The following is a 25,725-nucleotide window of genomic DNA, read 5'->3' as shown; positions in this document are numbered from 1 at the left end:
AATGGAGTACCTAGTGGTGATGTTCTTTTACAATTATGTAGAACTGACTTCTGCCAGCGGCTTCGCAACAGTAGGAACGCAATCCCTGAAATGCAAGAGTAGGAACGGGGTGGTTTTTAGTCAGTGAGTCTGACACTCCCTCTCACCTCGCCTAAAGCGGGAGAAGTCATTGGATGATCCTCCCCGCATAAAAAAACCATCGGAATGGTATTTTTACCGACGGCATATAAAGCCAAACTTAATACTAAAGCCTTCGCCCGGGTTTGGCATTTAGTTCACTCAATATCCATGCAATAGGCGCTAGTGTTGTAACTCACGAGTACGAAGTTTCGCACTATATCAATGGCGATCGATCGAAATTTGATTCAAAAGTAAGCCCCCAGATTGTATAAGTCTTCGAAAGGATCACTGCGAAGTTGTCATGGGTTATTGATGGGTTCTTGGCTTAATAAGTTATTACCTACGTGGAGAACAAATGACAATCATCGTCATCGTATCAGCTACAAAACGTCCCCTACTAAATATAGGTCTCCTCTAATGACTCTCTCTACATAAAACACTGATATTCAGCTAAAATTAAGGTGAGGTTAAGACTCGGTGTTGACCCCAAACCGAATTGGAAAGAGGCCAAGAGAATTTGGAGAAAGATTCTCATAAGAAAGTATGAATGCAAAGGAGATCGGCAAACCCTGGTCTCGATATCCATAAATTTAATACAATAGGTTTAAAAGGACAAGATAATTATTAGTATTTTACTCTGTGTAATTAGTTCTTTGACAGATGAAGAACTCGAAAGATGCCAAATATTTTTTTAATTCAGTAAATAGTAAAAATCCACCTCACATAATATATGTGAGCGCTCTTATGACACAAAATCAGTTTTAAAATAATGAAGATTTTTCTCTATTGAAATTTACAGAATGTTGATTTATTTTCCGTAGTTGCACCAGGGATCAGGATATTAAAGAAAAAAATACAAATTCAATTTAACTTAAAATATTTTATTGACTTGAATGCTACCAACCTGAGACTTCGTGCAGAACAGTTGCTTTAACACTTAACAAACCAAATGTGTCACAATTGCCATTAGCTTCATAAATTACAATAATGTCATAGAAAATAAATAATGATAGTTCCCATTAATATAATTTACTCTTCCTGTACTTGAAACTAGATCGTCATCCAATAAAAGTCATTAATGACCCAATTAACTGCGCCAGTTGCCATTATTATTAATAAATAATAATACTAGAATAATTTATCAAGGTCACTACTACATTAACGACCAATCAATCTGGACAACTACAGCCAATAAAAAACTGTTTACGCTGCGGTTGACATTACGAACGAATTAAAATAAAATTAAAAAAATATTTCAAAGTTTTTTATTTTTTGTTAGACGTCTATACGTCTTAAAAACTTGATACATAGTTTGTACACACTTGAGAGGAAGTGTATGGAGTAGTAGTGTATAGTAGTGTAGTAGGGAGAAGGTATTAAAATAAAAATAATAGAAATACCTTGTTTCACGTTCATTTGCTCGACCATTTTAAGGTAGTCTATGTTTTTCAAAAAAAAAAAGAAAAAAAAGTGTGAGCCGGTAAACGAGCGGACGGTCATCTGATAGTAAGAAATTGCCATGGCCTATGGACACCCGAAACACCAGAGCCGGCCTTTTAGGGTTTAGGAATTTAAGGGAGAATCGGGGATTGAAAAGATTGGGAAGGGGAGGTAATTGGGGCTCCGGTAACCTCATTCACACAACGAAACATAGTGCAAGCGCTGTTTCACGTCGGTTTTCTATGAGGCCGTGGTATCACTCCGGTCGAGCCGGTCCATTCATGCAGTAGCATGGCTCTCCCACACTTAATCTGTGATAGCTAAGCTGTGGCTGTTTCTACGCCTCGTTAGCTGCTAAAGACCCCTTATTGCGCTGTGCCATACTGCAATATGGAGTTAATCTATATGAAAAAGTTGGCCTACAATTTAAATAAAAACTTTTTGAACTAAAGTCTAGTCATGCTACATAAGGAAACGTACGGTTGTATGATACAACAAAAAAAAAATATTAGCTGGTATAATTATAGCGGAAGAATGAAAATGATTGTACCAGTACCTATCTGTTCTTCAGCCTTGACGTTCCAATCCAATCCAAAATTGGACTTTAGAAACAACACTTATATTTTTTTTATCTCCTATGACTTTAATCTCGTTAATTTATTTTCGTAAAAAGATCAAAAAGATATTATCTAGTCAAATTTCGTTAAAGTCCACTAAGTGCTTAAAAGGTCAAATGTCTAAAAGATATGAACAAATAAACATACCAGATTTTCGCATTTAACCAGTATTGCCAGAAGCGTAAAAATTCCACCATAAGGTGGATATACGATCAATAAAAAGCTGGATCCAACCGGCGATGCGGACAACAAGAGTTACCGGGATTCCGGCTCAAAGCAGGAATCGGAACAGGGTGGTTTTTAGTCAGTAAAAGTCTAACTCTCCTTCTCGCCTCACCCAGGGTGGGAGGAGACATTTGATGGTTTAATTCCCTCAAACAACGAAGCTAGATGCAAGTCATCTTCACTCAACCGATTCTGCAATGGACGACTCGCGGGTGATATGGTGCTGATGAAAAATTTACCCCAGAACAATGCCAACTTTATAAATAAATTAACACCTCTATAATACAAATTCATGATAACTACAGCTTATTACCTAGTCAGTGAAACAAGGTTCTTATCGAGCCATATTAGATTCTGCAGTATAGTACATTCTAGGAACGAATTAAGTAATCATTGTTATCACGATTACAATGTTATTAGAGTAACCATAAAACTAGTACACCATTGTAAATTACATAGTTGTATAATTATAAATAAAGTCCCTTAATCTTAATACTGAGAACAGGTACATAGTTAATTACGTAGATCCCGATTTCCAGAAGTAGTTGCCATTTTATCCCCATTACCCAACCATTTAACATTACCCGCGCGCGCGTGATACTCAAAGAGCCATCAGACCACCACAAATGCGGCCCAGAAGGACTGATGCCTGATACGGAGCTGTGGACTACCTAGCGGCTTTACCGGGGCTCCGGTTCGAAAAGCAGGGGAAGGAACGGGCTGGTTTTTAGTCAGTAAGCGTCTGACCCGACTTGCGCGAGGCGAATGGGAGTGCCATTCGCCTCGCGCAAGTCGGGAGAAGTCATTGAAAGATTTTCCCAAAAAAAAAAAAGGAAAAAAGCCACCTATGCATACACTCTCCCTCTGAATAAGTACATATTATTGAAGCCTCTTTTCTCTAGTAAGATTTTCTATTTTAATCTAAAAAGAAAAATAACGTTAGACTTTGTTTCGCTATAGTTTTGTTTCTATGCCGCTTCTAGGAATTTAACTCGAGCACAAAACATTTTTGTTTAAAAAAATGGAAATTATATGTATAACCGAAACGGGTTTTGATTTTATTCATATATACCTAAATTTGAATAGAATTACCGTAAATGTTATTATAAAAATATGTATCGCGATATTTATATTCATTCAGAAATAGATAATAATATGACATTTTGTTGAATAAATTAGATCGTTCTACGTATCAATAGACGTATCAGAAATCTCACTCATGTTTTAGTGTCTAACCTTTTGGTATCGAGATTTTATTTACTAGTCTTTTATCGGTTGAATATCATAAGGTATTTTAATAGGCACAATACCTGGCCTTTTTTAAGGGGGAAAAATCATCCAATGACTTCTCCCGCCTTGAGAGAGAGTGTCAGACTCTCACTGACTATACCAGGGCTAGAGAAACCACCTCTGAACACAACACTCGTAAAATCTTTTGTCTTTTCTACAAATCCTAAAAAAATGAAGAGAACGTTGATAAGATTATGATTACACAAGCAGTAGTATTGTAGCACCTCGTGTAGCGGAAATTTCTTAGTAAGTAACACGGAGTCTGGAAACATGCCCAGTATATGGCAATAGGTTCACCCCCTATTACATGGGACTTATAACACAAGCGAATGAAAAGTGGGTGTACGTTGTACAGTGGCATTACGTGCCATAATGTCCACCACTGCCTACCCCTTCAGGGATAAAAGGCGATACGAACGGCGCCACAAACACCTGGAGCCAGATCGCTAGCAAAAAGTTTGTGGGCACATCCAGTCCGTTAAGTACCCGTGCTCTTTGTTGAGAAAACTTTCGCATCTCCGCGATGCTTTTTAAGGCTTACAGGGGGATCGAACCGTTTGCTGTGGTTAATTTGTTTGATCAGTTCCAAGGAGGAACTGTTAATTGTGGTCAGTTTTATAAAGTGACCTTCCCTTTTCCGGCCTTGGTTACAAAATTTTATAAATAACTTCAACTGGCCACTAGGAGGAGCTAAAAATATTTACTGATTAATTTTATTGCGAGATTCCAACGTTTCGATGCTTTTTAGTTGGTTTCTGATGATCCATGTTATATGATTAAATTGGATCTGTGCTATGGTCAATGTTTAAGTATTGGTTAAACGAGTAAATAAAAATGTTGTATTGTGTTGACCTACGTTTTAACGTAATTTATCCAATGGAAGGTGTCAATATTTTATATTCATGAGTTTAACAACTAGCTATTGCTTAGATATCTGCATATATTAGTTTCTGCCAGTGGCTTCACCTGCATTCCTGTTGGATAATTCACCCTACCACCCAAAACAGCTGTCTGTATACCATTACTAATTTCATCAGAATCCGTTCAGCAGTTTCAGCGTCATTGACATCCAAACAAAGATACTTTAAGATTTATAATTTTGAGATTCATTCATATAGCATGGGTATACAAATAAATTACACAAGCAACTATTGTAACAGTTAGTTTCTAACCAGAATTCCGTAGTTCCTACCACTAGTGGCCTTATAAATGTGTCGATAAGTTGCTAAACAACGTATGTTGCATAAGGTATCAATTGATTTGCGGTTGACTGCATCTAGTGATAGGGCCCTAGGTATTTACTTACCTACTGCCACCTACATAGGTACTGTATAGGAATGCGGTTTGGAATCGGATTTCCTATTGTGTTCATACTTGTTTACATCGATATAGATCTTTAAGTCTTTAAAAGGATTGGCAGACCTGGAACTGGTCTAATTGACGTGATACGTTATGATGATGATGTTCCGTTTAAATTAAATTCCGATTAAAAATTGATTAAATTCCGGCGCCGCGTCCGTGCGCGCCACTTATGAAGAAGAGTCCCTCTGTAACTTGAAACTAGTAGAGCTTTTCTCAATATATTTACGTGAGTAAACCGTTATTTTTAATTGATACAAGTTCACTATTTTGACAAAAATATTTAGTAAAGATAAATTAACATTTTTCGGCAGGCATTTATCATGTAACACGATCAAAATCGGCCAAAAACAAATATTTAGTAGAACAGACAAGTGTTGTTCAAATAGCCAGTTATCATTTTATTTATGTTGTGCTCCGTAGCCTCGCTGTTATCACTTATCTCGTAATATATTAAGCATTTACACATCACTTACCTCTCGTATCTAAGCTGGGTCGGGACGTACCAAGGTACTATCTTATTTACTTTATGTATATTGATGAGAAACTAACACCTACATACAAGTATATAAAGCTGTTTACTTTCTTGTTTGATTTAAGGACTATTAAAGTCGGAAATATTGTGTTTACTTGGTATATCATAATAATGTTCTTGCTATTTATTGACTAAAAAAGAAAACAGGAGACTAAAACCCGTGATAAACTATTAGTATGTAGATTATCTTCTTCTTCACATAACAGTGCAAGTAGCTGCTACTCTTGCTTGTAAGGTGAATTAGAGATTGGAGTACTTATTGAAGGGTTTGTTGTTAGAGAGATATGCTGTCTGGATCTGTCCCAGAATGACTTGGGTCTACACGAGCAAGTATTTATTTTATATTTATTAGATTTTTTATATTTCTAGTTACTTATTATTATTTTAACCTTCATTTTTGCTCTAGTTAGTTAACAATTGTCCTGTAATAGGTATCCACTGTAATTACAATGACAGTCACAAAGAACATCAAAATCACATAAAACATAATGACGTTCACAAGAAATTTTATCACGAAAGAGACAGACGTTCAACTTATTTCTTCTATCACCGTTTTACCATGGAATTATTATAAAACTGTTTTAATTTTTGTTTAAACTGTCAGTCGTTTGTGAGTCGTATTCGTGGAACCAGTTTAGGTACTATTGACGAGCCGTAGTGTGTTGAAACGATTAACATTTTTGTGTGAGATAAGTGCAGTGACAGTATCAATGGACCTGTTTTAAAAAAGACAATTAAAGTGCGTTGTGTTTGTTTTAAATGATAATACAGTCTTTGGAGTTGTGGTCGGTATTTAATAGTGTCTTGTGTATGGAAATTGGCTAGCCCTTAGCGTGGGTTTAGAGATATAAAGGGCAAACAGTGGGTGTACAATGTACATGCAATACTACTCTGAGATTGACTCTTCCTATCCCTTAGCGGAATAATAGTAATACTGTATTGTGTAATACTATAAAGAGATTAGCTTGAAATGTGTTTATTTATAAAAGTGATATGTTTGGTGAACACATGTAGATAGAATAATAAAAACTAATCTAATGCGCGATTAGTTTTTATTATTCTGTAGTGTTGCGTGTATCGAGAGCGATATTCGAATTACCAAAACAGTGTCGGTTCGTTTTATTTAACACATAGACTAAAAACTAACAGATTAGCAGAATGAATCAAAATTCGTTCACAAGAACGAAGGTAAAATTTGTGTATTCGTACCTTCCGGCATGGATTTGTCAATGCGTTAATTCATAAAAAACTGCATTAGAAAACAATAGATCTACTTTAAAGATATCATTTAATTGTGAGTCACGATTTCTGTAGCCATATCAGTTACTTAGCTAAATACTATTTTTAAAAGCATAATTAAATACATACCGTACTTATTTTATCAGTATCTAATACAGCCTTAATTGGCGTAGTAGCTGAGTGACCGGCTGCTATAAAACATGTCGCGGTTTCGTTTCCCGCATTCGGGCAAAAAGTGATAATGTCATTTTCTGACTAAAATAACCATTATTAGTTAGGAGTCATTAAGTTCGGCGGTGTTTCCATTGTGCCTCAAAAATCATTTACCTAAAGCCGTTGGTCTTCCACCTGACTTCTCTCCGGTCATGTCGGTCTGCCATCCTATCGGGTTCAGAGAGTGAAGGAACAGAGAGTGCACCTGTGATTGCGCAGACACTTGTGTGTGCTGTGCACTGTAATATTTCCTGTGTAGTCATCATCAGCCTGTTTTCGTCCATTGCTGGACATAGGCCTCTCCAATGGCACGCCACTGAGCTCGATCTTCAGCTCTACGCATCCAACCACTACCAGCCACCATGCGATCGTCACTTCACCTAGCTGGAGGGCGCCCTACACTACGCTTGCCTAGACTCCTGTGTAGTAGACTAGACTTGTTAGACTTGACACCATAATTGAAATAGATCGGGAGGCTTTATTTATCTAACACTGAACGTAGGTCAGTCAACAACATAGATTAGTAATAATGTTGTTACAATTTACATAATATCTTTGTTATCTACACTGACTTTATCAGTACGCTCTTGACCGACAGTTATTTTGTGATCGATAAACTGAATAATACTGATCAAAAGGCTTTTTAATGGGGGAAAATCGTCCAATGACTTCTCCCGCCTTGGGCGAGGCGAAAGGGAATGTCAGACTCTTACTGACTAAAAACCATCCCGTTCCTACTCTTGCTTTTCGAGCCAGAGCCCCGGTAAACTCGCTAGGTAGTTCGTAGCTCCGGCAAAGGCCTAAGTTCGGTTGAAATCGATGTTTTAGTTTTTGGTCCCAGGATCGAACCCTGTAGCACACCACTCTCTTTTCATGCTTGCTTTCGCTGCAGAGTGGAGATATGCATTAAGTCCCTTCACCAAGTGTATTCCATTTTAGTGCTAGGGTTATTGATAGGTTTAATATTCTCACTTCGTGATAAAATAACAATTAAGATTTAGAGATAATAAAATATAATAACATAACACGATAGTCACGGAATATAGGTAATAATGCTATGATAATTTCAGAAATAATTATTCAGAATATTAAATAATTATAATAGATGCGTTACGTAAGCCATGGATTTCCTGCTTTTTACAATTTATATAGGTACGTACATCTTTGCCTTTTGCGTTCAAAGTTAAAGTCGAAATAGATACTTTTGAAATATCAACAAATAAAAAAGTAAATATATAATAATCTGGCAGTCTGTACGTCAGTGGACCTAGGTGCTCTTTAAAAATAGTAAGAGTTATTTACCCTTGTACTTACTATCAGGATTAATTACAGATTCACTAAAGAAGTATCTAAATTAAATAAAAATAATGGTTTACACACGCACTGAGAAAAGCTCTACTAGTTTCGAGTCACAGAGGGACTCTTCATTACGAGCAGCGTGCGCGGCTTTTCTCAGTAACTATATTTACGTGAGCAAACCGTTATTTTTATTTAATACTAGCTTTTGCCCGCGACTTCGTTCGCGTGGAATAGTGACTTCCGGCAAATTTTTGGTTTTAACCACATAGTTCCCATAGCTATAGGCTGATGATGATGATGATGATGATGAGTTCCCGATCTCGCGGGATCTTTTCAAAAATGAGATGTGGAAGATATTCCAGGGAACTCTTCAAAAATCAACATAATGAGCTCTGCGTTTGATTTTAATAGATGTATACTCACTTAGGGCATTGAAAAAATAGTTTAAAAACGGACTTTAACTAAAGAAATATTATAATCTTTCCGAACTTAAGATGAAAACTAACTGAAAACTAAAGAAAGCTACGAATTACGAATTTATAACAATTAAAAAAGAAATTATATTAGAACCTATCCTTTATGCTATAATAACCAAGCTTAAACTAAATAATTTAAAAGAAACGACTTAAATCTAATCTAATTAATTTATAAATTAGACTTACAATTTTATTAAAAAAACTAACTACAGTAACTACTAATAATCGATATCAAACTAAACCTACGTTAAAAAGTTTAACCAGAAAACCAGGAAAACCCAACAAATAAACTTATTAATTGACAAATACAACGAAACCAATTTAGAATATACGAAACAGCAGGACCACTACAGACAAATAATCATACGACTGATAATACACATTTTCTACAATAGTACCGAAGCGCTCGGCCGATACCCAACCAAATAATTGTAACAAAACCATAGCGCAATCTATTTCGATCCCAACGCCATCTATCGAGGATAAAGACAACTTGGATTATTTATTTATACTCCGTTCGGGTTTTGTTCTTTGTACTAAAAGTTTAATTATATTGATATAATTTTTTTCATACCTTTTTACTATTTGTTAACTTTTTTTCGATGAATTAAAACAATAACATGAACCGAAGTCGTGTAACGATCGACATAGAATTATCTATACTCCGTTAGAGCGTTTTCTTTGTACTAAAAGTTGTATTATGTTATATTTTTCATTGCTTTTTACTATTTTGTAAAAACAAATTTCCAATGAATTAAAACAATAACATGAACTGAACAATTGTAATTACACCATTGCGCGATCAACGCCATCTATCTACGGAGTATAGGAACAGCCCGACATTGTTCAATTCCGTACTATAAGTACGAAATTGAACAATAGATGGCGCTGTATGTCCGGAATAAATTTATTTTATTTATTTATTTATTTTTTTTTTATTTTATTATTATTTTTTTTTATTTTTTTTATTTTATTTTTTTTTTATTTTTATTTTATTTTATTTTTATTTTATTTTATTTTATTTTATTTTATTTTTATTTTATTTTTATTTTATTTTTATTTTATTTTTATTTTATTTTTATTTTATTTTTATTTTATTTTTATTTTATTTTATTTTATTTTATTTTATTTTTATTTTATTTTTATTTTTATTTTATTTTATTTTATTTTATTTTATTTTATTTTATTTTATTTTTATTTTATTTTTATTTTATATTTATTTTATTTTTATTTTATATTTATTTTATTTTTATTTTTATTTTATTTTTATTTTATTTTTATTTTATTTTATTATTATTTTATTTTTATTTTTATTTTTATTTTTATTTTTATTTTTATTTTTATTTTTATTTTTATTTTTATTTTTATTTTTATTTTTATTTTTATTTTTATTTTTATTTTTATTTTTATTTTTATTTTTATTTTTATTTTTATTTTTATTTTTATTTTTATTTTTATTTTATTTTTATTTTTATTTTTATTTTATTTTTATTTTTATTTTTATTTTTATTTTATTTTTATTTTATTTTTTGATTTTTGAAATAAAAATATATCTATGTCCTTTCTAAGGTTCTAAACTATATCTGTACCAAATTTCAACCAAATCCGTCAAATAGTTGCGGAGATTAATGGTATAAGCATAGAATGTTCGACGTGATTCTTTAATTTGACATAACTTTTTTATTTATGAACCGATTGACATGAAACAAACACTAAATGTAAATTTAAGCATCCCACAATATATTCGTGAAAACCGCATCCAACTCGGATCAGCCGTTTCTGAGATTAGCGCGCACAGACGAACAGACAAACAGACAAACAGACAAACAGACAAACAGACAAACAGACAAAAAAAAAGTTAATTACATTTTTGGGTTCGACATCGACATAACAATAACCCCTGCTATTTTTTTTATTTTTATTTTCAATGTACAGACAGCACTTTTCTACGATTTTATTATATGTATAGATAGTATGCCTCACGATAGTTATTAGGAAAAAAATCTAATAATATATTATCACGATAAATATAAATGAGTAGTTACATAGAGAGTGCATCGTGACGCCATTTTAACATTGTTGTGACAATTTTATGGCATCATAATGCGGCTAATACCTGTTATCTTTGCATTTGTGCGCCTATAAATAACAAGGCCAATTGAGTTAGTTTACTGATTTGTAAACAATGTAAGGAGGTTGAATTTTATGGAGATAAATAGAGCTTAGTCTATTAACAATACCTTCAGGATTTACCTGCGATCATGTGATTGAGATGTCCATAGTCGTCGTTAATTATGGACCCCATGGCATAGGGGGAATGAATGGGATGGTTCTTTTCGTCTGAAAGCCCTTTCTCTATTTTCTAACATGCAGACGCATACTACAAACACGTTGCCAATTGTCCACATTTGAATGTGGCACTTTCTGAGCGCTTATAACCTATCTTTTTTTAAAGGGAGGAAAATGATCTAATGATTAGTGTTAGACTCTTACTGACTATAATAACCACCCCGTTCCTACTCCTGCCTTTCGAGCCGGAGCCCCGGTAGACCCGTTAGGTAGTCCGCAGCTCCGGTTATAACCAATCCTACACCTTTTTACTTATAATATCATTGGGCAGGGCCCATTTTTTTGGTCACAGTGCACAATCACATTATGACATCTCTTTTTACTTGCTTCACGGTCATTCCTAATGAAATGTTTAACTATTTCGAAGAATTAAGTAATCAATTTACAATTTGATGAAAACACCATTAACTACTTAAAATTATGATTTTACATCGAAAAGAAAAAACCGTTTACACAGAAAAGTTTATTCTAGGAATATAATCGTTTCTTAAACATCACCTAACTTGTTATTGAACACGCAAACTTTATGATAGAATAATCACTATAAAGACTTTTAGATTTAGTATTAAGTGTTTAGAATGTAATTATATATAATTTATGGTGTCACATCACTGTGATTATTTCTTGGATAAATCAAGTTGGAGATATCTCACAATTCACAAATATACCTAACCAGCTTCAGCGAGAGACTTCGCCAGTCACCGCTTTTTAAAAAGGTGGCCTAGCCATAATCAACCCCTGTTCCAAATTTCATCTCGATCTTTTCAGCCGTTTTGACACGAAGAAGTCACAAACAAAGAAACAAACTTTCACATGACCGCACGGTTTGTGCGGTGCCTCGGCAACTGGCTGCCATGCAACGCAGCGGATTCGTGCACGCAATAACTCTTTGTTTGATCCACAAATCGTGGTTTCGGGTCTGAATGTGATGTTTTTGTGAACTTATATGTTTGTAAACGCACCCACGATACAGGATAAAATCCTAAAGTGGGGCAACGTTAAAACAAAATGTTAGTAACCTTGCGACTGAGTCCTTGTTCAAAGTCATATAGTGCATTTATTGTGTACCTACACAATAGGTATTTTATAAGTAACTTATAAATTCAACGATTAAAATGTCTACACCAGTTTGCAACTGAACGATACACTTACTTACGAACATATTCGACCTTCAAACGTAATAAAAAATCTAGTTAACATTGTATGAATTATTTTTATCTCTCAAGGACAAATAAAATGTATGACTACATTCCTAATGCGTTTAGGTGAAATGTGGTTGTTTCAAATCTGAACTCTATTCATTAGAGTCTAACATTTATTTTAGAAAAGCGTCAAAATTGTATGTATCAAAATCTGTTCAGTAGTAGGCGTAAATGTACTACGAACAAAGAAGTAAGCAAACAAAGAAAGAAACATGAATCAGGTGCATACCGGACTTCATCCAATGATTTCTCCCGTCTTTGGCGAGGCGAGAGGGAGTGTCAGACTCTCACTGACTAAAAACCATCCCGTTCCTACACCTGCTTTTCGAGCCAGAGCTCCGGTAAACCCGCTAGGTAGTCCGCAACTCCGGATGATTATAATGTATAATCTGTCATTGCCTATTCATAATCATAACAATAATAACAACGGGAAGTTAACAAAACCGGTAGTTAAACACTCAAACCTTTGTTAACAAACACTCATTCCATTGTTAACAAACACTCAATCCATTGTTAACAAAATAACTTGTAAAACACAATTGACATCATTTACTTTATCAGTTTTCTATATAAGTAACATCTAGGGAGTGATGCAATTTATTTGATAAACTGTCCGTGTGTTCGTTTATCGCGAACTTTGTCACTGTTTTGGATTCGAACTCGCTCTATTTACTTTATATATAGATCTGATAACGATTATTACGAAGTTTACTGTAAACAATAATGGACTTGCGTTTAGTGAAAATGAGAGTGTTATTTAAGTGTTTTTTGAAAAGGTTTCGTCGAAAAAGAAACGCCAAAGTTATGGAAGATAGTGAGGTAAAGATTGAACGCCGTACTCAAAGTTATTTAATGATTATTTAACCCAGTCTTTATCAATAGTTTTTGGAACAAAATCGTTACTAATAAAGAGAAGAGTTTATGTTTTTAATGTTTCAAGAAAAGATTTTAGTGAAAATGTTATAGAACCGTTAACAATATTGGCATTTGTAACATTGTTCTTGTTTTGAGCAGTGTCTGATTTGATGCATTGCGTTGTTGTTTTTGTTTTTCCCTCTCTTTGCGATGTGGAGAGACTACATCACAATTATTTTGTACGAATTCCGATATTGAAATATATAAGTACCTATCTGATTTCTGTGATGGACAGTACCTACAGTAGTTGGGTATAATTAGATTACCATAGAATATGTTTCTGATCAAGTTTCATCCGATCACTTATTGTTATTATCTTGGGTTTCCTTATATTCAATGGCTTGTATTTCGATTGTGTGAGAATCTAATGGGAAGTTATCTCATTATTATTGTGTGTATTTTACAATCGCATAGATACAACGTACTGTAGATACCTTCGATAGAAATCACTTCAATGTCGACGTACGATGTAAAGGCTAAAAGACATAAAATATTCAGTACTAGCTACATCTGCGCCGTTTCACCCGCTCTGCTTGGCTTCTATTCTATCATAGCGTGATATTTTATAGCCGATCGATACATTTCACTACCCAACACAAAAATAATTATTCAAATCGGACCAATAGTTTCGGAGATTAGCGCGTTCAAACAAACAAACAAACTCTTCAGCTTTATAATATTAGTATAGATTTACCTACAAAAGAATTCTCTTTTGATTTCAGGGTTCAAAACAGCCAAAAATGTCGGTGATTCTCGACGCGATCGACTTGGAGCGGGAATACTCACCCAGTCGGTGGTCGACCAGGTTTCCTACGGCCCTGGAAGTGCTTCAAAACCACGTGAAGCATGTCACAGCAGGTGATAACAATTTTTAACCTTTCTAGACTCTACAAATTATGTTTTCAGGCTAGGCTAATATTGTTGAGCCATCAGACCACGACAGATGTTGCCCAGTAGGGCTGATGCCCGATTCCGGAGCTGCGGCCAACGTAAAAGGTTACCGAGGCTCCGGATCGAAGCAGGAGCAGGAACAGGGTAGTTTTTAGTCAGTAAGAGTCTGACACTCCCTCTCGCCTGATCAAAAGCGGGAGAAATCATTGTATAATTTTGCCCCCTCAAAAAGGCTAATATTGCTTCTTTCTTTCGAATAGAAATTGATATCTGCTGTTTAATTAAGGGTTTTTTTGAGATTTTGTTAGATTTAAAATACATAAATAAGAACCTACATTTTAAGATTGAACTCTTTTTTATTGCACTCTATATTTTAGCTTGTATGATATGAGATATGAATGACGAAGACTAATACACAGTAAATATTACTTTACAGCAAGCGAAGAAGCAACAAATAACATTCCACACAAACTGGAGATCGAGTATGGATCTACTCCTGGACAGAAACTGGACATACTTGGAACTGATTTACCGAATGGTAAGATTTTTTCCGTACACCTAACAATAGTCACAACTTCCTACATTGAGATAACAAAACATTTTTTCTCGTAACACCTTAAAATAGTAGAACTTGCATTCAGCTATCAGACAATGTAACCAGTTAAGTATTTGTGGATAATAAGATACATTGTTGCAAGGTGACGTCATTAGTTGAAATGCAATAAGTACTAACGGAAAGGAGAAAGGTACATAAGTAACTTCACCAATAAGTAATAAAAATACATGATACACATAGTGACAAAACAAATTGAATGATTGGTCTAGAACAGCGGTACCTAGCCTTTTCCTGGTCAAGGACCACTTTTAAATTTCCTGTTAAGTTGCAGACCGCTAATACTATTATTTTTTTCATGTGGTCTCCCATTCGCATTTTCTCGAAAATAGCAAGTTTTGGATTATTGAAATCAGTTTCTCCTCTCTGATGTCACTTTTTTAAGCAATAGGAGGCAAATAGGCTGACCGATCACCTGATGATAAGCAATCATTGCCCATAAGTTTAATTCACCGTGGTATTTATTGGACAGAGGTGTAGTCTAGTGTATTTCTGTTCATTTCTCGGACCATATTTTTCTTCTGTGGATCACTAGTTAGGAACCATTGGTTTAGCAGTACTGAGATCATAACCTTCATAGAAATTGAACACAATATACTTAATTACTCAAGCCTATTTGATTTACAATCTTACTAACAACCTTTGTCTGTATTTTCTTAATTGTATGATATATGCAAATGTAAACTTTAATTTCGATAAGTGAGAGTACAAAGCAAATGAGACATAGATAAGGGTGACGCTTCAAGGTAGCTGCTGATAAAGGTAAAAGTAGACTGTAAATGATACGCAAGGTTATTGAACCCTTCGTTCATATAATATGTAAATGCGTTCAGATCAATCCGATCAAAGCGGCCTGCTTATTGCCTACATTATTTTTCTTTAAAACGGGTTTTGCCCTACGGTCTCTAGGGCCTCACACTAGGGGTTTTCTCATATAAGTACATACATACATACATCATACCAAGACACAGATCAACAATTTTTTAATTACATAATGGCCCGAATATCAGGGCCTGCCGACGGCAAAGTACCAATGTGACTTTTCCAAGTTACATGAACTTTCTAAGGTGACCACTGACAAACGGCGAAGCAAAACATCGTGGGAAAACTTGGAGCTTTTCAATTTTGAATTTTATGTTTGAAATTGAGCAGGCCTCATTGAACAAGCGCGTTGATCAAACACCTTCTCCGTGTAAGAAGATGCCTTTGATCAGCAGTGGCCACTTATAGGCTGTTAATGTGATGATGTGTGAATCTTGAGGATATTGTTGTATGACAATCTGTACTATACTATACTAATATTATACAGATGAAGAGTTTGTTTGTTTGAACACGCTAATTTCGGAAACTACTGGTCAGTTTTGAATAATTATTTTTGTGTTGGATAGTTCATTTATCGAGAGAGGCTATATGTATATAAAGCATTACGCTATGATCAATATAAGCCGAGGAGAGCGGGTGAAATCGCGCGGAAGTAGTAATTTATAAGGCAAAACAACGTTTGCCAGGTCGGCTAGTCTATGATATAATATTGCAGCTATCAGCGGGTAGATTAGCTACTGGTAATGCTCAAAATTTTGTGAGTGTCGAAAAAGACTGCACTGTTCAATTCTTTATTCTTGTAACATCTGGTCTGTCGGTATATGAGACACAATAGAAAATAGATTGTGTCTAGCGTAGACGGGCTAAACGGTTATACCGAGTGGCATGGTCTAGCCGACCGACTGTTGCGCCATGAGTCATCCCGTACGACACAATTTATTTGATTAATCCATAAATGGATGTTCCGGCTCTAAATGTTGCGTGTGTGTGATATTTTGTGTCTAGAAACGCATCCACGATAAAAGCGAATATGCTTCTTAGTGCTTTTAAACGTGGGAGATTCTTCTCGTTCTTCTCTATTCGAATCTACACTTCACTGATGGACTGAGGGTGACAGAGGGTATTTCGTAACGTTTTAACCTATGTATGGTTTAGTTAAGACGTGCAGACTGATCACCTGGTAGTAAGAAATTGTCGCCGACCATGGACATCCGAAATACCAGAGGCGTTACCAGTGCGTTCCTGGCCTTATAGCAGTTAGGAATTTAAGGATTGTTGGGGAATTTGGTATTGGGAAGGGGGTAACTTGGCCCAAAATTAATGCATTTTGACTTTTAAAAAAAGGAGATTCCTTATAATTTTTTGGCATCAGCATCACATTACCACAAGACGTCTGTGCTAAACCTAGACCTCCTCCAATGACTTCCACATCGACCGTTTGGTAGACTTATAGGTCCTGAAAAAAATATACTTCATACAAAATATTCCACATGACAAAACCAGAGAAGAAGCTCGTTAACCGATACCCTTCCAACAAGGGTCCTGTTTGAAATTTATTGCGGCAGTCGGCACCCCGTCCGCCATTACCATTTTCAAAATTAAACCGGTACTAATTACGAGTGCTTTACGCAATTAGCCAAGTTTATGTAACAAAAGTTAATGATCATTGGTATTTTTGCTACCAATACAATGTTAACATTCTATAAAGAAGGCATACGTAGTAGTAGAATCGAGAGGCATATAAGGAGGTATCCTTAAAAGATGTAAACCCGGTGTCGTACAGTGCAACTAGCCAGGAATGGTCACGTATGCAGCAAGTTCAAATGACTTAATTTAAACACATAATATATGCTATCATCTTGGACTATATCGTACATTACGATATGCAAAATTTGAATTTTGTCTGTCTGTTTGTTCCAGCTAATCTCTGAAATGGCTGGACTGATTTTGACGGGCATAATGAATATATACAGTTTACAGTGAATTAATTGTACTTTCGGCTATGTTTTGTCTTTTTCAATCACTTAATCGTCTGTATCGGAAGAGTTAAATTAAGTTTAATACCATGTTAATGGAATCTCTCCGGAACGATTGACACTTGTCTAAAAACCTCCTCTAATTAACGGATCAGTCGCCTAATTACGTTTGCTATTTGATAATGTATCTGTATTTACGATAACTCAACGGTTTTATCCTGTTTAAGGTCCAAATACTTCGTTGTTTGTATGTTTAAACTTATAATACTTATGTAAGTTTACTTACTTATGCTACAAATCAATTCTTTGATCGGTGAGTTAGGAAGTTACCCAATTGTATCAATCTTACCGGGGTTTTAAGATCGCGGTTTAAACCGTATTCACTTGATAAAATAAATACATATAATAAAGAAATAAATAATTGATAGCATCATTCTAACATCAAGACATTTGCCAAATGCCAAACATATCGGATTTATTTTGATTTAATTATTTTTCCTGTAGTACCTACCTACGTATCTACTACAAATTGTGTAAACAAAATATAATTATTTACAAATTAAGCAATACTACAGGATGTTTTTTTAATAAACGAAATTCGATCTCGCACGTAACGAGTATTTAAATAAAAAATATTTTTCTATAACATATTTGTATTTTAATAGGTCAGCCAAAGCTTTAGTTACCTACAGACCTTCTGGCCTTAATGATTGTCGGAAAACCTTCATTTTGGCACTAATTTTCGCCAATGGATTTGCTTCTTTCACGTTTAAAGGATTTTATTCTTATAGGTAAAGTCTTTCTTCGAAAGTTTCGAATATCTTAGTTCACATCATCAACCTATAAATGGTCACTACTGATCAAACGCTGTGTAGTCTCTTCTAACACGGATAAGGTTTGAGTATTAATCACCACGCTTGCTCAATGCGGGTTGGAGATTTCAAACTTATAATTAAAATGAATAGGCCCAGTTTTCCTCGCGATGTTTTCTCTCACCGTTTCTCAGTTGTGTTTAAATTAGATGATCAGTTCTATCAAGTTATCCTGGTCAGGCCCCATTTGCTTTTACGTGGGGTAACAACAACAATTTTACGCGGCAATTTCAACCCTTGATCGGAACGAATAAAATATAAAATCGTACAATAAAATTCAGTGATACATTTAAGTACCTACCTATCCTGAAATTTTTAGGTTAGGATGACTTCACATCAGTTTTGTAGGTACGCAGAAATATGTCCCCAACAACAATGTTGACATCTTTTGGGATTGGGCTCAGGGCAAAAATAGACATACAACGGTTACAAGTAGACATACAAATAAACTGATATTCCAATAGATTTTGTAAGTCCTTGGTATTTAAAATATCAAAAATATGTTTCAACCCTTATTACAACGTAAAATAAATAAAGTTAATTTACCTTTCCATTACCTACCTCATAGATAATACATATAATATGGGTAGCTACCTATACATAACTAGGTATTATACCTACTTTATGTACTCGACTGCCTCGTTGGTCGAGTGGTCGCATGTGCGACTGCCGAACAAGGGGTCTCGGGTTCGATTCCCGGGTTGGGCAAAATATTACTGGGCTTTTTTCGGATTTTCGAAAATTTCTTGGTAGTAGCACGGAGTCTGGAATGGTGTCCAGGATATGGCAATAGGCTCACCCCATATTACATGGGACTTATAACACGAATGGTGAAAAGTGGGTGTACATTGTATAGCGGCATTACATGCCGTAATGTGCACCTCTGCCTACCCTTTCGGGGATAAAAGGCGTGTCGTTGTGTGAGTGTTTATGTACTCGAATTGTTAAACGTGTTGAAGAATACTACGTATATCAGTTATTGGGATCAAATAAATCACAAGCCGGTATGAAGACTCTCTAAAGCTAAGGATTTGTGACACGTTATAAAACATGTTGCTATTGGCGCTACAGCTGTGGCTCGCATTACGAGCTGGACATAAAATATAACAATAACAATATGGGATGTCTTCTACTACTTGTTTGACTACCTTTTGTTCCTACTGGTCGTAAGTGCAATTGTGGAGAAGGGTGCCTGCGGAAGGCGAGCAAGGTGAGCTCGTCGCCCGACCAGAAACCGATGAACCGACCGGTGCGTTTCGTGCGCCTCAAAGATCTATCAGACCACTACAGATGGCGCCCAGTCATTATGCCTGATCCAGATCTGCGGACTGCGTAGCCGATATAGTAGCCGGTAGCCGGTAGCTCGAAAAGCGAAAGTAGGAAAGGGATGGTTTTTAGTCAGTAAGAGTATGACACTCCTTCTCTCCTCGCTCAAGGCGGGAGAAGTCATTGGATGATTTTCCCACCTTAAAAAAAAAATCCCCAATACTATTAACGAGAATTCACTTAGAAATCGAACCTGAGACCATTGCCCTTAGTTACACTTAGTTACCCATTCCAAAAAACAGGTTCATCAAATCAGTCTAAAATGTCAATTTAACATCAAAACAATGAACACGTATAATTTTAATTAATTTTTAGTGACGCTCGAGTTGGCACCGTCATTAAATTAGAATTTGACAGTAAATAGGGAACGCAATTAGAATTTGATGGCCACCATTGACACGCCTGTTACTATTATCTGATTACGAATTATTCTGTGTTGCAATCAGTTGCTATGTTAATTGATATTAATTATTATTTTGTGGCATACGTATTTTGGTATGGTTTAAAATCGGATGTTTTATGAACGTGTACAAAGATTTACTGAAGTAAATATTGTGAGCGATTTGTATAAGATGTTTGAACTGAATACCAAATTACATTTTATGCGTGTTCAAAACTTTATATTCAAAAGTATTTATTGGGGATCATAGATTTGTACATAACGTAATACAGGTCTTAAATAATTGAAAAGATCAGCCATGGCTTGCCCTTTGGGCATACAATAGTCATGAGCTTACCAAGAGTTGACGAGATCTTTTTAAAGTTAAATATTAAAACCATTACCTAAGTAAAATCTAAACATTTCCCATACATCTAGACACTACTCACTACACACTATCTCATAAAACCATTCTTCTTTCTACAGATGCACCAATCCTTGCTTACATTCACGGTGGCTACTGGCAGGAGTTATCCAGAGAAATCTCCCGCTACCCAGCCAGTCCACTCCACAAGAGTAAAGTGAAGACCATCGTCATCGGCTACGATTTGTGCCCGACAGCAACCCTGGCAGAGATTGTCAGCCAAACGGCAAAAGCAGCCAAATTCGTCTTCGAATACGCTGAAAAAATGGGATCAAAGTAAGATAACCTTTCACCTTGATAAATAATCGGTACTGTGATGTAATGGAGCTGAACAGCGATAAGCTTTGAACCAGTTAAATGTTTAATTTTCTATAAAAATGTTGATTTATTTTATTTTATTCGTTTGATTAGGTTTTAAGTCTGTTTCCTTAGGATTCGATTCGGATCGAATGAAATATGGTTTATATCAATACTAAAGTAACTTTATTTGTTGTTTTATGAAAATGATTTCTTTCAAAGTCAAAGTTAAAGTTATTTATTTCAAATAGACCAGGGAACACACTTTTGAACGTCAAAGTAAATATTACAATATAAAAATAAAACAAAATATCTGTCTGTCGATCAGTCCTCTAGTGAAGCTATTAGGACCTTAATTTAAAATCTACAAAAATTATGTATTTAACAATAAATCGACTTATCTCGTTTCCAGGGGCGTATACTTCGCGGGCCATTCAGCCGGTGCCCATCTAGTCGCCAAGCTACTTTCCAATGCAGACTTCTTCGAGAACACTCCAGGCGCGACACGTCTCCAAGGAGCGTTCCTCGTCTCAGGGATTTACGACCTTCGGGAGCTTGTCCACACATCGGTAAACGATGCTGTCCAGCTACCAAACGAATGGGCTGTTCCACTATCACCACAATTTGATGACTACACACACCTTCAAGGTAGAAGGATACGGTTATACATCCTCGCTGGGCAACACGACAGTCCAACATTCAAGAAGCAATCTAGAGAATTCTACGAAATCCTACATAACACTTGTCTTATGCAAAATATGTATTTAGAAATCAAAGATGGGATGGACCATTTTGATATCGTTGAGTGCTTTTCAAACGAAGGTAATTATCTCAAGAATTTATTGGTACATGATATTCGTAAGCATTTGAATTAGTTTTGTTAATATTTGTTTGTTTAAAACGCTAGAGAAGCAGTCTTGTTGTGTTGATGTTAAGGCGTAGTTTTGATTGGTGACACATTGATATTTGAGCCCTGCTATCGGATTTAAGTTGTGTCGATATGCATTTGGTTTGGTAAAGATGCCTTTAATTGTATGTATCAGTTTCTATATTATTAGTTTAGTAAGTCCAAGGATTTGTTTTCTCATCATTAGTACAGTCAGCCAATTTGTTTGGTATAAAGAGTGATTTAGTAAATAGATAGTCGCTATTTTCGCTATACAAAACTAGCTGGCTCCAAAAATTTTTCTTACCTTTTAAACCTTCCCAGAATCTGTACAAATAATTCAAGACCAAAATCAGCAGTTCTCGAGTTTTAGCGAGACTAACGAACAGCAATTAATTTTTAGTAGGTTTTAACGAAGTCATATTATTAATTTTTGTAACCATTGGTTGGCCCAGAAGCCAACGAATAGTTACTAAGTATATCTATACTAAAATCTTTATCTTCTGAACTGAATAAGTAACAAATAACTTGGTTGTCTAACATAGTGTACTAAATACTTTAAATCTATTGCTATCCTTTTCACACGTCTAAACGTTATCGTTTGGTCGCTAAAGATATTAAAAGTTTTGTCAATCTAAGGTTAAACCTAAAAGTTAATCATGTTTAATGTTTTAAATTTTAATTAAAACTCCTACAATGAATAATGTCTTAAAATTAATATTAATGATACCTATAGGTAGAAAATAAATTCTCCTGGCGAAAAATCGTTTATCAATGTTTAAGCGTAGTGTCCTTTTTGGAATAGGTTTTACAAAAGTTGTGTATATATAAGTGTATAAATTACCATAATAAGTAGAAGGGGTTTTGAATCAAGAATGCCAATAGACTGGTCTTGTTATATACACAATATGAAACAAAGATTGATTTACTTAAACTATTCCTTAGTAACGATTTTGTCCGAAAAATAATCGCTGAAGACTAAGTTAAGAAATCAGTAAATGACTCTAAGTAGCAATAATGTCAAATCAAAATTAATCCAATTTAACAACAACGTTACATGATTATAGTTAATTTTAAGATTGAAAGTACCTACATAAGTGCTGCTATTTTACAATTTTACCGACGAAAATTTTCCGATAAGTTCTTTCATAAGGAGCTTTTTTGTACCAATAACAAATACAAGAATGTATATAGAAGTTTGTATAATTCTTATATAGTTTAGTTTTATACAGTTTATGACTATACCTATTGATTATTGGTACACCTTGTCAAACTTGTCTTGGACAAATGGAGCATATATGTACGAGTATGTATCAGCTAAAGACTTAGTACTATCAGCTACAAGTATTGGTGACCTTTGTTGTTTTTAAATTGATAATTCTTTATGTATGTATTTAATATTTATTTACACTTTATTACGAGTTTTAGGTCAAATTAGGTAACCTCTGTCATAACATTTCGTATGACAAAGTCTGTATAGAGTAGCTAAAATGTGACTGATTGACTTCGAATCATGCTTCAAGTCGTCGACATACAAATTATTGAGGGTTGATCGATTATCCAAATAGTGATCGGTAGGTATATGGTATCTAATGACGAGTGACGAGATCTTTTCTGCATATGAGTCATATTTTTCATATAACTGGTGAAAAATGGATGTATCTATAGCACTGCCTGTTTAAAAAATAAGAATAGTGTGTTCTGTATGATTCGCTGATTGTACCTATTTGAACTGCCCTACTCAGAGACATTAAATGATTACTTAAACTATTCCTTAGTAACGATTTTGCTCCAAAACAATTGCTGAGGATTGGTTTAAAAACCCATTAAATGACTCTGAGTATGGCAATAAGTATATTACCTTACTTTATGTAAGCTAGTCTTTAAATAATAATAAGTTTGTACGTTTTATAAGTACAAGATTTTAATACTTTAACAAAATGATAATGATTATATTAATCAAATATTAATTAGTTGAGAGCATTTGTGCTAAGCCCCAAGTTTATAAAAGGTTTGTCAATGAATGTGAACCTAATTTCTATGTACCTTAAGATGCATTTTTGTCTACTTACCATAATATAGTGTTCTTATACATTAAACTATCAATCATAGTTTAGACCAACCACTAATTAAGCATATAATAATATGTATAAAATATAAATTTTGATATGGAAATAAATGGTATAACATTTGCAGTAAGTATGTATTTTTATTATGTACTATAACGATCCTAGTTTTAATTTTAAAAGTATCAGAATTTTATAAATTTGATTGAAATCTAAAGTGTTACACTCCCTCTCGCCTCACCCAAGGCGGGAGAACTCATTGGATGTTTTCCCCCACAAAAATATGCTGCTGCCCATGAACACCTGAAATACCAGAGGCGTTACAAGTGCGTTGCCGGTCTTTTGAGGGTTAGGAAGCATGGCTGTCCCACACTTGGTTTCTGTTAGCGTAGCGATAGTGATAATATAGATAAGATAGATGATGCCATCAATACATAGCTTTATTAATTCATTTTGAATGATGTATAGTAATGTAACTTAATTTAATTTATTTTAGAATTTTTCAATGGAAGCATCGTATCGTATCGTATCATCACGTCTTTTATTCCAGAATTGGTAGGTAGAGGTGCACATTAAGACACGTAATGTCACTGTACAATGTAAACCCACTTTTCACCATCTGTATTGTAAGTCCCATGTAATAGGGGGTGAGCCTAATGCCATAATATACTGGGCACAATTCCAGACTCCGTGTGTACCTAAAACATAGAAGCAACGTTATGTCTACTTAAAAGTCGTACTCAACAATTCCAATTTTAAATTTCAACTTTTTGTTTGTTCACGATGTATTACGACCTATTTAGCATATTTTTCTAATATTTACAACTCTTCAAGTATTCCGAACTTTCTTTTTATTTATATTAATTGTTTTTATTTTTGTTTCGAAACAAGTTTCCAAGTAATTAATTTCTAATAAAGACTTGTTTGTGTTTGGATTAAAATGCTACGTTTTTGTTGTTAAAGTAGTTTTTTTTTATCGATCGTTATTCTTACTTGAAGGTTGTTCAATGTATGACAATAGGCTTAGAAAGATACATTCTATTTATAGTAAAGTAACTGTTAAAAGACGGAAATATAGCAACCAGATTGGTGATATATTAAAGAAGGGCCAAATTAAACGTACCTTTAACCGACGGGCATTCATGAAAAGACTGATGATTGTTGATGAAGCGAAAGAGGTGTGTAAGAATTGTAGCAATTGGCGTTCCATTGTCTCTGCCTACCTCCTCGTATGGAAGGGTGTGAAAAAGTGAATTTCTTGCAAAATGTCAGTAGGTATTGTAGGTAAAAGGTATAAGTACACAGACACTGTCGAAATGCAAATTTTGCCATTCTACTCTATAAAATCCCAATAATCAATAGATACCAAATTGAGAGCCATTTGATCCTTATTTTATTTTATCTCACTCAAATCACCTTTAATCACCACCTCTCCAAGCAATACACGAATAAAAGGAAAATCTTTAACACCTTGTAATCCCTGTAAATGTCAGCTGCCTACAAAGTTCCCCCACTTCGTTAGGTGTCCTCTACATCTTATTTACGTCTCGGAAATTACTCCCCCCCTAATTCAGAGGACGAAACGGCCATTCCTTGACGCCTGAATTAATTCTCCACACTCCAAGCTATGTTCCTTTTGATCGTAAAGTTTAATTGAAACGCACCTTACACATTCCTTAGGTAACTTAGGGCCTTTACAATGTCTGGGTAGCTGCTATGTATCAGGTAAAGAACATTTGTATGAGGTATTTGTCACATAAGTTTATCTCATAGTTTATGAAGGTGGTCAAGTACCCTTAGAACGAGTTTGCTTTACGTTGAACGAAAACAAAACGTAACCAGAGCGCGTTCGGAGTTCTGATTGGCCGGCGCGAATAAATCAACCAATCAGAGC

The 25,725-nt window shown here is 34.8% G+C and overlaps 1 protein-coding gene across 2 annotated transcripts in view; it reads left to right on the top strand.

The window, feature by feature from the left end:
• Positions 1-23,964, top strand: part of LOC118262952 (kynurenine formamidase) — a 28,105-nt gene extending 4,141 nt beyond the window's left edge. Inside the window, exons 1-6 of one of the 2 annotated variants that reach the window (XM_035574662.2) lie at positions 6,191-6,371; positions 13,049-13,183; positions 14,002-14,137; positions 14,607-14,708; positions 20,645-20,858; positions 21,292-23,964. In XM_035574662.2, coding sequence (XP_035430555.2) covers positions 13,088-13,183; positions 14,002-14,137; positions 14,607-14,708; positions 20,645-20,858; positions 21,292-21,754 — 1,011 coding nt within the window. In that variant the 5' untranslated portion in view covers positions 6,191-6,371; positions 13,049-13,087 and the 3' untranslated portion in view covers positions 21,755-23,964. Of the gene's footprint in view, positions 1-6,190; positions 6,372-13,048; positions 13,184-14,001; positions 14,138-14,606; positions 14,709-20,644; positions 20,859-21,291 lie in introns of those variants that run through there. The other variant, XM_035574663.2, reaches the window with a different exon arrangement.
• Positions 23,965-25,725: the final 1,761 nt, after the last annotated feature.

This window comes from Spodoptera frugiperda, chromosome 12 (genome assembly GCF_023101765.2).
Source record: "Spodoptera frugiperda isolate SF20-4 chromosome 12, AGI-APGP_CSIRO_Sfru_2.0, whole genome shotgun sequence".
Classification (NCBI taxonomy): domain Eukaryota; kingdom Metazoa; phylum Arthropoda; class Insecta; order Lepidoptera; family Noctuidae; genus Spodoptera; species Spodoptera frugiperda.
The sequence above is the reverse complement of the archived record's forward strand: the minus strand, read 5'-3'. Positions and strand labels throughout refer to the sequence as shown.